Source organism: Lepisosteus oculatus, chromosome 10 (genome assembly GCF_040954835.1).
Source record: "Lepisosteus oculatus isolate fLepOcu1 chromosome 10, fLepOcu1.hap2, whole genome shotgun sequence".
In the NCBI taxonomy this organism is placed as follows: Eukaryota; Metazoa; Chordata; class Actinopteri; order Semionotiformes; family Lepisosteidae; genus Lepisosteus; species Lepisosteus oculatus.
This window is the reverse complement of record NC_090705.1, coordinates 30761986-30778599: the sequence shown is the minus strand read 5'-3', so window position 1 is coordinate 30778599 and position 16614 is coordinate 30761986. Positions and strand designations below refer to the sequence as shown.

General features: G+C 37.4%; 1 protein-coding gene and 1 long non-coding RNA gene across 3 annotated transcripts in view; both read right to left on the bottom strand.

Moving 5' to 3' along the window:
- Nucleotides 1-385: 385 nt before the first annotated feature.
- On the bottom strand, nt 386-2541 carry LOC107078621 (uncharacterized). Its single transcript, XR_001479568.1, has 2 exons — nt 2316-2541; nt 386-1517 (listed from the first exon to the last, which is right to left on the bottom strand). It is a non-coding gene; the product is annotated as an uncharacterized lncRNA (long non-coding RNA).
- Nucleotides 2542-2741: 200 nt separating this feature from the next.
- The window catches only part of ube2e2 (ubiquitin-conjugating enzyme E2E 2), a 139669-nt gene continuing 125796 nt past the window's right edge, over nt 2742-16614 (bottom strand). The window contains exons 5-6 of one of the 2 annotated variants that reach the window (XM_015357410.2): nt 9597-9744; nt 2742-2903 (exon numbers count right to left, since the gene is read on the bottom strand). In XM_015357410.2, the coding sequence (XP_015212896.1) occupies nt 2809-2903; nt 9597-9744 (243 nt within the window). In that variant the 3' untranslated portion in view covers nt 2742-2808. Of the gene's footprint in view, nt 3455-9596; nt 9745-16614 lie in introns of both variants that reach the window. The other variant, XM_006635765.3, reaches the window with a different exon arrangement.

Here is a 16614-nt window from a genome sequence, read left to right as displayed (position 1 = left end):
TATCACCTTAGACTTTCCAGTCTTATCCAAAATGCTTTCTAGGGCTGAACATTAGTAGCTGGGATGGAATATTTCCAGTATTTATGGTCTTGAATCCAATGGGTATTGTGCCATTCAGAGCAGCAGGGCTTTGTCATTTTCCTTGACTCTTTATATGCGATTGTGTCCAATTGGGAAACCCCTTTCATTGCTTTTACATTTCAAATGAGCCCTGAGAATTTCAAAACTAGGTCATTTTCTGTGGTCTGTGAAAAATGATTAGGTTTGAAAGTGCTTTGTTTCATTTTATTTTAACAAAACGTTACTTAAAATTGAAAGCACCTTCTTGAGATGTGGATAGCATTACTCACAATTTAAGAAAACAAAACATACGCTCACTCACAGACTGTTTAAATCAAATCATTTCATTTCTGTGTCCATTTGCAATTGCCAGTCTTACAATAAAATTAGTCAAACCTAGTGTTCCAGGTACAACGCTTCCTAAAAATTCAAAACATTATGTACTATACCAGTGACCAGGTACTCAATACCTTTTATTATTTATATAGCTGCAGCAGGCAACTTGCATTTTAAAACCTTTTACTTGGCAAATGTAACACAGATATTGTTCTGCTGGGTTCTCAATAAGGAAGCTCCTTTACTTTATTTTGTTTTCAGGTCTAAGTGTGTATTTTATATTGCAGAGAACCTCTCTAAAGCAGAGAATCTCTTTATAAATGGCCTTCCATGGAAAGCAATTTGTCATTTCAAACATCACTGATTATTATGTGTGTTTTTTCTTTTGCTTTAAATGAAAACTTATTGATGTCTGGCTATTCAGTATGTTTGACACTGCTCCCCCGAGACCCAGCTGAAAAAAGCAATTTTATTACAAGCACAGAGTTGGGTGCTGTCTCAAGCAATTAAGAGGCAGTAATCACTGGAAAACCTTCGGAGATTAAAGGTGCTGCAGCACAGGGAAATGCCAGGGTAAAAACAAAATGCGATGACAACAACAAAAAACACTGAATAAATCACAATAACAAAATAACAAGAAACTAAGTTGGTTAAGATTAATACATTATAAATTGATACATGCATGACAATAGTTATAGCATCCAAAAGAACACCTGATGCTTCTTTTTTGGGAACTTTTGATAGTTTAAAGGTTTTAGTCAAAACTGCATATTAGTTCCTGAACTAAAGATGGTTCATATCTTGGAACTGCAGACACTGATCTGTTATCACCAATAGGTGTAAATCATGGCAAACTGCATTTAGAATGTTAATAACCTTCTGGTAACCTTAAAATATTACCTCAGTTTTCATGTCTAGTGCTGTCTCTGCAAGTGTTCACATTCTGGAGGTCAGTTTTGAAGGATTTATAAATATGCATATGAATCTGTACATTTCAGGCTGCATGCATCTGAGAGGCATCAGCTTTGCTCTTAAGCAGCTGGCTTGATCTTTCTGCTGTGAATCCTGGAATGCCAGTGGAGCTTGTGAACCAGCTTCATGTAGCTCAGAAGCTATTCTACCTGAAATACATGACCACAGGCAGGCTCATCTTTCACATACTTAAATAATCCAAAAATGTAAAATTAAAAGATGAGACAGTAGCTTTGGGCACTTCACAGATAAAAATGGCTACATGGACCGGAGAGGTTTGCTGACCACAGTTTGGAGTCTTTTTTACTTTGTATCCAGACTAGAATACTGTTTAAAACAAATTTACAAACTATCTCACATTTGGATATTGCAAAAAAAACTTTCAATCAAATACATTAAGAACGCTTAAGAAGTATTGTTCATTTTCACAACTGCGAATAATCTCAAATATCTCAAATTCAATTCACCCATTAAATCATTCTTTAGATTTACATTCCTGACAAAAAAAATACAATAAAAAACCCTGCTTTAGGCTTGAAGCCTAGGGTTGCACCCCTTTAGGCTTGAAGCAGGGGAACCAGAACATTTTTAATTCAGGACCTTTAGCCAAATAAAATGTAGTCTACAAATTATGTTGAAGAGTGTTTTGTAGAGATACAGTATAACACCTCTACAGTTTGCTCTTTTATTTCAGCATCTTTCTGTTCAGAAAAAAAAATCATGAGCTGTTAGGAAGCTTCTCGCCTTTACTCCTGTGATTAGTTTTTAAACCAAAAAAAGCTGAAAGAGTCAAACTTCTATTTCAGCGGAAGAAGTCCAGCACGTCAGAAGAACACTTACATGTTAAGCTTCAGCTTAGCAGCCAAAGATTGCATTTGAAATGTTACGCAAACGTTTAATAAAGACAAAGATTAGGAAACCAGACTGTTCATAGAGGTTGTACTTACTGTTGTCAAGGACTGTATAGCTAAACAGCACCACACATTGATTTTGTAACCCATTTTACAGTCAATATTGTCATGTTTTCCACAGAGCCAGAGGGACATTTCCTTGAGGACGCGGGGATCTGTTGCCCAGCTGTTTCTTCTGCCGGCTCTGCTGGATGTGAAGCTCTGCCCAAGTCCCCATGTTGTGTGTGACCTTCAGACTAGCACACGGAGCAGCATAACAAACCTTTCATTGTAGTAATAACACATTTGTGTGGTTAAAAAGGAAGTGATTTAAGGAAGTGGTAAGCTTGCGCTGTGAGACTAAAAGTGAGAAACATTTAAATTACCCATTGAGTTTTAAACAATACTGTACAGTAACATCTACATAGGTTCAAAGTTTCCACTGCAGACAGGAATGAAAGACAATGACATACCATAAAAAGCTGTATTTTCAGCCACAGTGTTTTATTGAGTGCTTAATAATGCAAGTGTACAACAAACTGATCCACAGTCAGAAGTGGCAGGTAGCTAGGAAATTTACAATTATTTTTGTAATGCAGATCTTCTTCAAATACATTTTTTTTCTGTTGTCTGCAGCAACAGCCTCTTAAAAAAGGAAACACAAAAAAAAAACCTTATAAACAAAAGGCAGAGCATAAAAACCATTTGCTGAAACTAATACAAATCTCCACCCTGTTTACATGCACCCACCATGAATGACTTCAGTACAAAAACTTAATTCTAAGCACTACATTAAAGTAGAAATAAGATATATTCTGCATTTGTTCCTGGGACCACTTCGAACAGGAAGAATACACACATATACATAGCTGGATAATAATAAAGCTTTTTCCTATAACAGTTCCAACATTCAATTAAACTGGAAAATCACATCCCAATCTACTCTTTGTATAAAAAAGAAGCTTTCAAGTCAGCAAGGAACAAAGGACAGTTTTTTTTTTCACCAAAAGGTAAACAAAAGGTACAGGGGAAGGGGTGGTCTATGGATGCACTTTGTGAATGTGCTTTGAAGGGAAAAGGGGAATCTGTAGTGGATTTTTATGTGGCGTATCTCTTGGTCCACTGTTTGGCTATTCTGTCATGTTCTGCTCTGTTAGTCAGATACTGTGTAGCAATGCTTCCAACCAGGGGATCAGCTGCAACAAACAAGAAAATAAGTCAGAATTAGGTGCTCATCAAGGCCCAGTAAGGAACCCTACAGATCCATAGTGGGTTTATTTACCATCTTGAACAGTCAATGAATTCAATTTTAGTAGTCAAAACACTGGCAGTGTTTTCCCAGTAGAATGCACTCAAAGGATATGAAATGAGTCAGTAGCGTTTTGTGTATGCCACAGCAACACAAAACAATGTCAAATTAAGACTGAATGCTAATTTAAATAAAGTGCAGCAAAAATCATTTGTCCTGTCCATCTGTAAGAGGATACAGTTTTGGAGTCAAAACAGACCAAATGGTTTTGTAAGTACAATTCCTTTGTAATCCAACATTCTTCGGTGTTACGACACTGGCTCCCCAGCAGCAGAGAATACCTCGTGCGCAAGCTTCTACCTCAACCCTCAGGGGAAGGCGTGATTCGCTTAGGACAAGATAACCAATCAGACCTCTCAATTACCACCACACCTCCACTCGCCTGAGTACTTAAATCCATTCCACAGTACCTACCTTACTTAGTATTTGGTGTTACCTAGTGAGCTCAACTTCCGCCTTTCCTGCAAGCACTTGCCTTGTGTGTCTTTCCTGGTTTTAAACTATGGCTTACCTTTTGAGTACGGCTCTTGGATCATGTCTTTGGCTTTCCATTGGATCTCTCATAAAAGTACTTATTAATGATCTCAAGCTATTCTTCTCTACGACTACGACTCCTGGACTGCATCTCGGCTTCTTCGCTGGGTCTTACGGTATAAAGCTCTTTTTGGTTTATGGACTCAAGCTCACGTTGTTTGGATTACGAATCTCGAATCTCGTCCCTTGCTCTGTCTACACCAAACTGCCTGAGCAGATATCTCAACTCACTTACCCAGCCTCCGCAGAGGGTTCAATCCTATAAAACCACTCTGTCACTTGCGTAACACTTGGTTATTTACTGATGGATATTATTCACTGACACAATATGGACAAAGTTAAGGGACCCAGATTGCCCAGACGCCCATACTTAAACACAATATCCTGCAATAAATATATTTTCCTTTCTTTTGTCTAACAAATGTTATGGTGATACAGATTAAGCTTTATCTTCTGAAAAGCATACAGTGCCATAGTATCTATCTCTTTAGTCCCTGTACATATTATTTTATATTACACACTTTTCTGTACGGTTATTGTTACTGTAAGAAACCCACTATTACATAAATGCATAAAATTACCTAACTTCCAAAAAAGAAAATGGAGTTAAGCCTGCATAACAGATGTTTAAGCAGTAACAAGTTTAAGTAGTAACAACTGAAGAAGGCTCCACAGCCGACACGTTGTGTCTCTTTTCTGTTCAGCATGGAATAAACCTTTACTTGTTTCTTTAAAGCCTGGATAATGCTTCATTATGTGAACAAACACAAGAATGGTGTGAGCATCTGACCTCGAGGGACGTCAGGAGGCCATTGTAGGCTTGCATTAGTGAAAACAAAATTATTTTATAATGAAACGAGACTAGACACTAGGGCAATTGAAATGTAAGGGCAGGAATAATAATAAGATAAGCAAAATAAAGAAGCACGAGGTGCTTAAAAACATGAAAAGGCAAAATAGAAAGTACAGTAACAGGATGGCCTAAAATGCAACACTAATACTAGTAATAGTGTATGTCCATTACAAAGTACATCTGAAATTAGAACAGAACTCTACATTAAACAGCATAACAGCTAATATGGTGCTAATAAGGATCATAATCCATTAATCCTAAGCATCTCCCTATATTAATACAACATGCACTATAAAAATGCACAGTTAAACTGGGGATCAGATGACATGCAGATGTTAAACTGATCTGACCATATTTGGGAAAATATCATTGAAGCAAGAGAAGAAGGGTGGTGCATATTTTGAATTAATTTCTAAATAATGTATCTGCATTCTTTTCTGTATAGAGGAAACATCACACATATTGTGTGTATTTGTGCTAATAAACCTCAGTAATAGTGAGTCCATTTGCAAGACCTATTTCAACTAATACTGTACATTAAGCTTATGATTTGTTTGGAAAAACACATTCCAGATGTTCTTTACAAATTGTCCTTTGCCGCCTCCTCTGATGGATTCTGGTAAATTATACTGTAGGTTAATCTTTCCCCAAGCACATCATCTGTCCCTCCTGTCATACTGTAACTGTTAAATAGAAGTCAATTAAAGATATACTCCTGAAATACACCATGGGTTTTTCTTTATATGTGCTAAATGTACACATTGGCAATTAAAGACAGTGAAAAGGGTTATTTAAACATTAAATCTGTTTCCATCTTATTAAAGTCATAAAACAGACAGTTAAAAATTACAAATATGCATCATGTTGCAGTCAAATCAGACCAAACATGTCAATTACATTTAATTACATGTAACCTAATTTACAGTAGTTGGGGTACACCTTATTAGTGCTGCTCATATGATATATTGTGCCTACTGCACATGATGTTGCAGGGATTTTCAATTCTCAAGTCAGTCTTTAGTAGTCTCAAGATCATGTCTTAACTCAAGCCTAGAGTCTTCTAGATTTTATTCCACTGGAGCTCTCTGTTATATATCTAATTATTTATTTACTGCATAATGGTAATACATATATACCAGGCTCCAAGACGTTTTACATGTAACTTTAATAAAGAGAATGTTTTGAACAATCAACAGTAAAATGACCTTAAGAAAAATAATATATATGTCTAACCAAGAAAATAATTAGTCTAATTGTTTAATTGACCACTCAGGTTGGAACATAAACTTCCAACATAAACTGAAAGAAATCAGACCCTGCAGGAACTGAATTTTAGACCGTCATGCCTACTCCACACCTACTAGTTTTCTGTCTAGCCCAACTTAATTACTTCAGGAATACTTCATTGAACTAAACTGCTTGGTTCATATGTTCAGAAATTCAGGTTTTAATGTGATAAGAAAAATAATTGGTTAAAATATTACTATAAGATAAAAATGATAGTTCAAATTAATCATATGATTAGCTCAATTACAGGATCAATAACCAGCAGGTGTGAGTCCCAAGGACTGGAACAGGAAACATTGATCTAAGAAACTGCTGAATTAACTTAATACCAGTTTAATATATGCCTAGGTGCAGCCAGCTGTTAAACTGTGTTCGATGCAATTGAAGTCAACACTTACAAGTTATCTGGAGGTGGTTTAGTTAACTGCAGTTGATAACATCCTCCAAGTTAACATTCATAAATTTATTAAGCCTTCCATCATACCTTCCTTTGGATGACAAAAACAAGCTACCCTTTCCTTTATACATCATCAGGTTAGGAAGAATGAGGGCACTTGTCTGTGACACTTTTCGGAGACCTGAAATCATATTAATATTGTAACTAAACTGAGTAACTTCACTGTCTTTTCAGAAACAAGACATTGTATGCATTTGACAGAAAGACCTCAAAGCAAAAAATGACACCATAAAACCACACTCAAATTCTTTAACAGCAGAAAGGAGAATGATGACTTGGTAGACTACCTTGATTGATTGACAATCAGGGATTTTAGTGCCTAGAATGGATAGCTTACAAATTCTCACGCTGGTCTGAGATATGGATTCCCACAATATGCTGACAAATACTCCCATTGGTGACTAATAGTGGCCCTCTGTGAAAGAGAATGTGAGAAAACCATATTGTATGGGTTTCATTCTTCTTCAATAATCTGGCTTTAGAGGCATATTACTGACTAAATATACGTGCAATACAATCAAACCAGCTTTTTGAGGCTATACAAAATCCATTAGAATAAGTGGCTATTATATTAAAAGCCTCCTTTATCTTTTGTGAGTAAGGCTGAATGAAGATGCCTAGAACAAGAGTGCTATAAAAACACATCTGTGTTGGGGGTGAAGCAGAGCAGGCTCAGGTCTGATCTGTAGTCATGCGTAATTAGTATCTCCAACTCACTAGAACTGAGATTCCAACCCACAAATAGGCCATCGGGGGAAATCAATTTGTCTTGTGTTACCCTGCACATCTTTTTCCTGTATTCATCTGAGAGGAGAGCCTGGTTTTGATGTGTATCATCAAAAAAGACAGACTGAAGATGAAAATCCCTAGTATGCTAGGTTTTTCAGACATAACACTGAAACAACTGATTAATTATATACATTTTTCCCACACTTTCTGAACAAATGCCTCTTCATTTCTTAATACATGTTAAGTCTAAAGAACGCAAAGTGAGAAATGGTGGAAAGCCTTATACATCTAATTTAACGTCTTTCCAAACACATTTAACAATCATGTGTTATTCTAACAAAATGCACTGCAATTTAGCATACTATTATAAAGTGTGATTTCTTTTTTGAGGATTTTTTAAAGAAATTTACTTACATGACAAGTAACATCTGTGCAGTTTACACCTTCAGAGAAAGAATTCAATAGTTCTCTTTACAGATCTAGCTTTAATATAGATCTGTTTGGTTAGGTTTTGGCAGTGTAATGGCTGCCTGAAAAAAAACCATGTTGTAATGTCAAATTAACATTTAATGCAGGCTCTGGTTGTTCCAGAAAATCATGACAGGATCCACTTATTCATTGTGAACATATATTTGATTTATTAAAGGTTTGGAAAAACAAAGTGTTGTCTAAGAGTGTCACAATAAAATGATATGTGTGCAAAGTAATGACAGACCTACTGTGAAACGATTAATGTAAGCTGACTAAAACATAATCTATTTTCAATATTATCTACTGTTGTACTATGCCATTGGTCTCTTATTGCCACATTAGTGCTGCTGTTTAAACCTCACAAACAAAGTATAATGACCATTAGCAATTGTAACATTTCATTTTCTGTGTAGAAACTGTAGCTTCAAATGCCCAGGTTGCGCGAATGAAGAAGTGCAGGTTGGACAAGATCTTGTGTGGTTATGGCATGAAGCACGGTAATGAACGCCTCAGAGGGTTAATTAACTGTCATTCTGCTCTCTGTGCTTTCACTGCTTCCTAATGAGGACTCCCATGAATCTCAAGCTTCAGGGTGACTGAACAGGCTAAGCTCTTTACAGATATTTACATACAAAGGCCTAAAGCGGGCATTCTTCTCACATTAAATTAATTAAACGAAATGAGAAGAATTGTGGTTTTCTAGGTAGAATAAAAAATGGGAAAATTCTGGACAGTTACAAAAAGATATGTAGAAAACTGTAACAGACTTTCAAAGTGTGCAAACAGACTTCTCGATTGCCTCTGCTGGGTACAAATTAAACATTAATCATTCTAAAATAAAAATGAAACTGCACATAAAAGACAATAATCTTTTGTAGAGACTGTAATCCATCTTTCACCTTTGTGATTAATTCTAACCTCAGAATTGGTTAATTCTAATCTCATATAATATTAAATGATTACATATGACTTTTACATATATATCTGGTGATTAATGTACATTAATGTATGTGGATATCTTCAGCAAGATGTCAAAGCTTCTCTACTTCAGCTGGCATCATTGACTTCTTAGTTGCAAGTACATGAAGAATGTCTCTTTATGTTAATATATATTTGACATAATACAAGGCATCCAACAGTAAAAGCAGTGTCACCAGTATTTTGTTGAGCTTTACTGAGTCTGACAAATAGCATTGACTTTAAGGAGACAGGTTATACACGTTGTATTGAACAGAAGACAAAAGTCATCATTCAGGTTCATTATGCAGTCAGAAAACATCACTGGAAGACACATCTGCTCCCAGTCACTTATGTATGCTACACATATGTAAGCAACTGCATGATTCCAGAGCTTGGTGTCCATGAGAATATTATGCAATGAACACATTAAAACAAATTTGAAAATGTACGAAGGAATTGTCTTTATTTAAACTTATTGGTTTAAGTCTATTTTTAAAAATGTTTTTTTTTATTTCTAGTTTTAGTGCCATAACCCCTCACCTCAACCATGTTATCAGTCCTACTTGAACATTACTAGGACTCATAGTTTCTTCATTAATCAATTTCTAATACAGTAGCATACGTCTTTGCATTTTTCCTCGTTAGTGCAAGGATGTCAGTGCAAAATTAGGGACATTAATTTAAGTGATTTGTCATCTATACCCAGATTAGTGAACATTAGAGAAGGTGTTTCCTTACCAGGATTACAGTCTGTAAGGAGAGAGCAGATGGACAGCAGAACCTTGGAGATGGTGAGTGCTGGGCTCCAGTTATCCTTTAGAATATCCAGGCAGATCACCCCCTGGCTGTTTATGTTACAGTGGTAGATTCTTGTCCGGAAGGTCACCTAAAAAATAAAAATCTATTTATCGCATCACATTTACCACAACATTAAGGAGATTAACAAGTTACTATGAAGAATAAACCTTTATTATTTTGATATGGCTCCTCCAATAATTTTTTCCATTTACATAAACCCATGTCACTCATGTCGGAGGGATTCAATCATTTATTCTAAACTTAAATATCATCCAACCTCACAAAAACATCAAGATAATCAGAGATCAAGGAATCATGATTTCAGTATGAAACATGACACAGTATCAAAATGAAAACATGACCAAATATTGTGTATGACCTCCCTGACACAATTTTACACAACCCTGGCCTCTGGACTAAATGCTGTGGAACTGTCTGCCAACTCTTCCTATGCAGTTGCAGCTAATGTAGATGGCGAGGGTTAGCCGATTGTCGCGGTCTCCATTTGCTGGCATTTCTTGAAATTGTGCCATTGTAATTCTAGTGTGATGGGAGGGGGGGAGGTCTGCACTCTGCCTGTGAAATCCGAGTCACAGCTCACAGAGTGCGGCTCTCAATGTGCCTGCCAGGATTCCACCCTGCTCGCTTGCAAGATCTGAGCAGGCACAGCCCCACTCCATAGACCCCAATACTCTTACACTAGCGCAGTGCCTTGCAAACGTATTCAGCACGGTTTTCACATTTGCTTGCTTTCAGCTCGCAGTCATGACACTTAGAAGTCGCAATTAATGTTGAATACACAAAACCTTCTCTACACACATAAAGCAAAAAACAGAAAGAATTAAACAGATTAATTAATTCAAATCTTTTGCTGTGGGAAACCCAAATTAAATCAGGTGCACAAAATGACCTTAACTGCACACAAAGCAAGTCAGGGATAAAGTCATTGACAGGCAAAAATATCTAGGGTCTCTGAATTTGCCTGTGAATAAAGTCTCCTAAGTCATCAAGAAATGGAAGGTACATCATACCACTAATTGGCATTGGTGCAAAACTACCACAGTGCATCACCCAGTCAATACCATACCTAAAGTCATCCATGATGGGGGTAGAATCATGCTATGGGGATGCTTTTCCTCAGAAGGGACTAAAAGCTGGTTAGAATTAAAAGAAAAATGGACAGAGCAAAGTCCAGGCAATACTAGCAAAAAACAGTTTGCTAAAGACTTAAAACTGGGACACTTTCAGCAGGACAAAAAGCTAAAGAACAAGGCCAAGCTACACAGGATTGGCTTAAGAATATGAAAGTGAATGCCCATGAGTGGCCTAGCCAAATACTTTACTGAAATGCTACTGACAATCTGTGGAAAGACTTGAAAACTACTGTCCGTATGACGTGTCCCCAGGCAACTTGAGAGAGCTTGAGTAAATCTCCCAAGAACACAGGGCAAAAATTGCAACAAGTTGGTGAGTAAAAGTGATAATTGGAAACGAATTCAGAAACACGTGTGCCTAAAATTGCTGCCAAAGGAACTTTCACCAAATATTGAGTTCACAGGTAAAAAATAGCATAAACATATTGATTGCTTAAGTATTTCTCTTTATTTTTTGCTGCAAGTTACAGTACTTTATCTTATCATTAGAAGTCTTCATTTTAAAATGTGAATGCATCATTTTGTAATTTCACAAAATGGGACACCATAGGATGTTCTCAATACTTTTTGTACCACTCCCTAAACAGTGGTGAACTCTGCGGTGCCACAAGACCAGGTTTACTGCTGAGAATGAAGTCTGCACTGTCTAAGTTTCTAGAGGGCTGACGTCACTTCTTTAAGATGCTCTGTGCCATTTACAGTGGCCTGGTGGAAAATCAAGCCTCATGGATTGGCTTGCAGAAATGCAAGAACTGCTTGCTTGGGGATTTTTTATTGTTGAGCACTTATTTAGCACAGTAGATTCTTGCCCACAACATCAAACTGCCACTGTTACACTGGTTGGTCTGAAAAGCCAAATGTCAGCATAATGACCACCACATCTCCATATTCACTGCCTTTTTGTCAGGTCTGTCAAAGACAAAACATAATTTATGGGTGACTAGGACACACCATCACTCTTTCAACTGTCACGTCTGGCACACAGGAGGTGGTGATTTTTTTTTCTCTCAGCAGACCACATTACCCCTGGACAGCCTGAGAGCATACAGAACATTCTCATGAGAAGATACAATGAGGCAATGATGCAGATTTAGTTGTGATGGTCCTGGGCTGCTGTGGTGATTCTCTGTCTTTCAGGACATGGCTTCTGGTTTTCTGGTTTCTGTGCTCTCTGGACTAGTCTGTTAATTGTTCATGGAGATCATCTCATTCCCCGGGCAATTTCTCACGCAGACTCCCTTCTACCATGCTGATAGCAAAGTGGCCTTCATTAATCAAATTGGGCACCTGTACATTTTTGAAATTTTTGCTTTAATTAAAATCATGTCTTTTTCTACAGCTCAGCTATTTATCCAGATTCTTAATTGGCTAATTCTGGTCCTTTTACCTCATCTCAAATATCACACATTTCTAAACACACATTTCTAAGAAATCCGCTCAGTATTTTGTTATAACAGGAAGCGTCACTATTCAAATAACATGCACACCTATCTGCTCACTGTTTAAAATGTACATGACATTATGGAAGTGTCCACTGCGTTTCTCATGTAAAACAAACTTTCATTTTCAGTGCGCATCAGTATGTGAAAGAAAAAAAATCAATAATCAGAATACCTTTACCTAAATCTCTGTTTTAGGGCATTTGGCAGGTTTTAAGTCTGCATACTTCATGTATATCAGAAGCATCTGCTGTTTACAGGCCCTTCTGCTCACTGAAAGAGATAAGCTGCCCCAGGGTGTGGAAAGGCTACTGGAGATGGCAAGTGTGCAGTAGTAATGAGAACAATATGCACAGTTGAATGTAAGCCTCATACAGGGACATGTTTTATTACAGTGAATTCAGGAGGCAATGCTATCTCAGGCTTTGAATTTTGATAAGAAGAAACTTAAACCTGTATTTGTACTAACTGACTAAAATATTAGGAACATCGAATGGAACAACATGTTAGTCCTCTGCAGGTAATGATATCTGGGACTGAACTGCACATTTCATGTGCCTGACCAATTTTCAACCGAACTGAACTCTGGACATTGTTTTGGCTATAGGAGGTGATGGAATGACTGATGTTTTTCAGGACAACCATTTGCTCTGCCTCTAAGAGTCTATTAATCTGACTAAGAGTTGCTTAGAATTTGGACTATGGGTTTATTTTCTTAACACACTAGTTTCAGTGTGTATGAAGATTTTCTTGTCTGAAGCAGTTCCAAGTGAAAACTGTCTTTTCAGTACAGATACCCCACTTACTGTACTATCATTTCATTAGTCACCCAGCTGGAAATCTGCACATATCAGTACAGCACACTACTATATCAAGTTTCAGCTGACACCTTCTGTTTTAACAGTGCACTAAAGTTTCACTTCCTTTTCTTCACAGGGGAGTTATACAAAATTGCTTTGATTAGAGCTGCTTCAGCTTTCATGATTTTTGCCTTTTGTGCGCACATACAAATATGAAGGTAAGTCAGTAAAGATAATTTGTGAATTACCCATGAAATATATTTCACAGGTGGGGAAGACATTTTTAAATTTAATCTTTTTGAACATCCAAACACTTCACCCACCATTCAGGAAAAAGGATACTGTCAAAATAAAATGATGTTGACCGGTCAGTGAGCTGCACAGAACTTCCCTCAACAGGGCAAACTGATGGAAATCCCATGGTGCAAGATCCAGACAAGGTACCAGGATTGGAAGAACAGATCAAAACCAGGCTCTTTGATGCACTGTATTGCTGCATTCTTTGGCCTGATGCAGGAAACCCAGAGACAGAAACTTCAATGATAACGAATGGGGTCCAAGTGGCGGTGAAGGATGGTTGTGGGACCAGCCAACATCATTTTACTACAAGGGCTTGTGAAATTGCAGCCTTACATGTGTGAATGAGCATGTGTGCAAGGAGACTGTTGAATAATAAGACTTAACCCGTGATGTGTATTTGGTGAATAATTTACAAATTCACTTAATTGACTTTCATACCACAGATCAGCCAATTTAAGAATCATTCCACCTTAATCCATCTGTTTTCTATTTGCCTTATCCAGTACAACCTATCCTGACATGCAATGGGCGCAAAGCAGGACACACCCTGGGTGTGACGCCTGTCCATTGCAGGGCACTCACAGACTAATACAGACTATACACTCACACCAGGGCCAATTTTCGCAGAAGCCAATTAACCTACCAGTATGTTTTTGGACTGTGGGAGGAAACTGGAGTTTGGGACCTGGAGGAAACTCATGCAAACATGGGGAGAACATGCTATACGAACTCTATGCAGATAGCACCTCAGAAAATGAACCCAGGGCCCCAGTGCTGCTAGGCAGCAATGCTAATCACTGTCCCACCATCCTGCCCCTCCTATTCATATAAGGTAAATTCCTCTTTTATACATAAGCATCAGTCCAGTTACAATCCACTGTGTGATGAAGATCTGCCCCCAAACCTTTATAGTGCCCTATGTTTAGCTCTCTACCTCCATGCAGTTCCCATGGAAATAATAGGTCCACAGGCCTCACTCCTGGTTTCATGTTTTGGGATTCAGATTTCAAGATCTATCTCATATCTGGATCTATCTGTGTTGCAAATTTTGCAGATCAATATTAACCGTTTACGAACAGTATTATATAAGTGAGTCATCCTGCAAATGAAACAATGTCACAGTGAAGCTTGGGTTTGACTGCATTTCTTTCTCTTTAAGAGGCTTTATATGGGCATAAGGATTAAGCCTGCTTGTCTGACCCCTACACTGGGTTTTAACAGGCCTTCATGATGTGGAGATTTGGCTTATGTTGCTTGCCTTTCATCTTATTTAGAACTACCTTTGGGACTAACAGCTAATTTTGCTCTTCACTGGAATTTTATACTACTTTTTAGGTTTACAAGGGTAAGGAAATAAATGTTCTTTTTCATTCCAATACAAGTCTTGGTTTTAACTAGCTGTTCCATGATAAAACTGAAATAATTATATTAATTTAACACACAAAGCAAATCCTGTACTAGAATGGATCGTAAAGGGATGATATTTGACTAGCCTTGACCTAAAACATATTTTCTCTCCGAGGTTTAATGTAGAATACTTCATATCATTTAAGTAATCCCCGATGCAAAACAATGTAACACTACAAAGGACAAACAACTCATTCTAGATCCAGTGAAGACCTAAATTAAGGAACAGAACATTTTGCTCAAAGCCAGTAAAAACATCTCTCCAAACCCCAGCTTCCTCAACTCTATTTTTCAAACTGCCAGATTTGAAGCAAAGGGATATCCATCGTGGTCACGTTTGAAAAATTCCTTCATGTAAGGTGTGCATATATCTACTGTATGTTACAAGGCAATAGATTCACCATGATATTATACTGTATGTCATGTTAGAGAAGAGTAGTTTAGGAAACAGACAATTACTAAACATATGCTTAATGGAAACAGACAACATACAACATACACAACACACAAATAAGAAAGACGCTTTGAGTCTTCATTTTTTGTGCATTATGAGCAAGAAACGTCTTTTAGACAATCCAGTTAAAATACTCTTCTCTTTCAGAATCCAAAAAACAAAAGCAAATTGTTTTTACCATCTGAGCTGACAACATTTTTGTTTATTGTACTAAAAAGCAATAAAACACACTTTATGCACACATGGCAAGCATAATAATGCACCAAAGAAACAACATTCAGGTTTAACATTTAATCAAACATATTAAACACAGATACCACACTAAAACACATATCATGTGAACACAAATCCATATCAGTGAATCCTGTTCAGCCTAGTAAATCTAAATGACAAACATTATGGAATTAGTTTTGGGTATGACCTTCCTGAGTATTAGCACAATTCTTAGCACTGATGCATAGACTTGATCAGTGTCTGGACAGACATGTGGGATGTTTAACCACACCTCCTCTGTATCTGTGGCCAGACGACAAAGGTTGACTGGTTACAGACGTCTCTTGTTAATGGCACTGGTGAGCTGGTTCCACAGATGTTCTATTGAACCCTGGTCAGGACAAAAGGCTGGCCAAGGCAAGACACATGCCATAAGTCATGCCATCATATAACACTAGCACAGTATGACACCTTTGCATTGGCTTGCAGAAACACGAGAACAGTTGGACCTTTGTATATTCGTCACTGAGCAGTAAACGTGCCCTCAATCTGCACAAAGGTTCTTGTATTAAAGGAGACTCCCACTCCACTCCTCCCACTTCATAGTCATCACCCACCACGATATCTTCAGACACCATCAGGTCTGTCAAGGGCAAAACTAATTTATGGTTAAAATACTCTACCCCTCTCTTAGCCACCACTACAGATGTTCAATGGTTCAAAGTAAATAGTGACTTTGTCTCTCGTTTGTCAAAATTGTCTTTAAAGGCATCGCAAGTGTATTGATTTTTTGCTTCTTTATTGCTACTACCTAGACATTTTTGTGCTGTAGTCACTGTATGAATCTTTGATGTTATGATGTCATGGTCTTGGGCTGACACGCTCCCTAACAGACATACTACACTAAATCATGCTAATACCAGCCAGGCAATTTTCTAAAACAATAAGTGGGGCATGGTAACCTTCATTGTTTGACATTGTCACTTCTTATTGAACCATTAGTTTCATACATTCCTAAACAGCTCGATTTTAATGCACCTCAAATACTAAACACTGGACATAGGATGTTTTTATAAAATTACATGACCTAAACTTAGTATTTTATTATGCTAAGGAGCAATACTACTTAAATAAACCTATCTTCTCCCTATTTAAAAGATAAGCAACATTACAACATTACAGAGTCTGTAC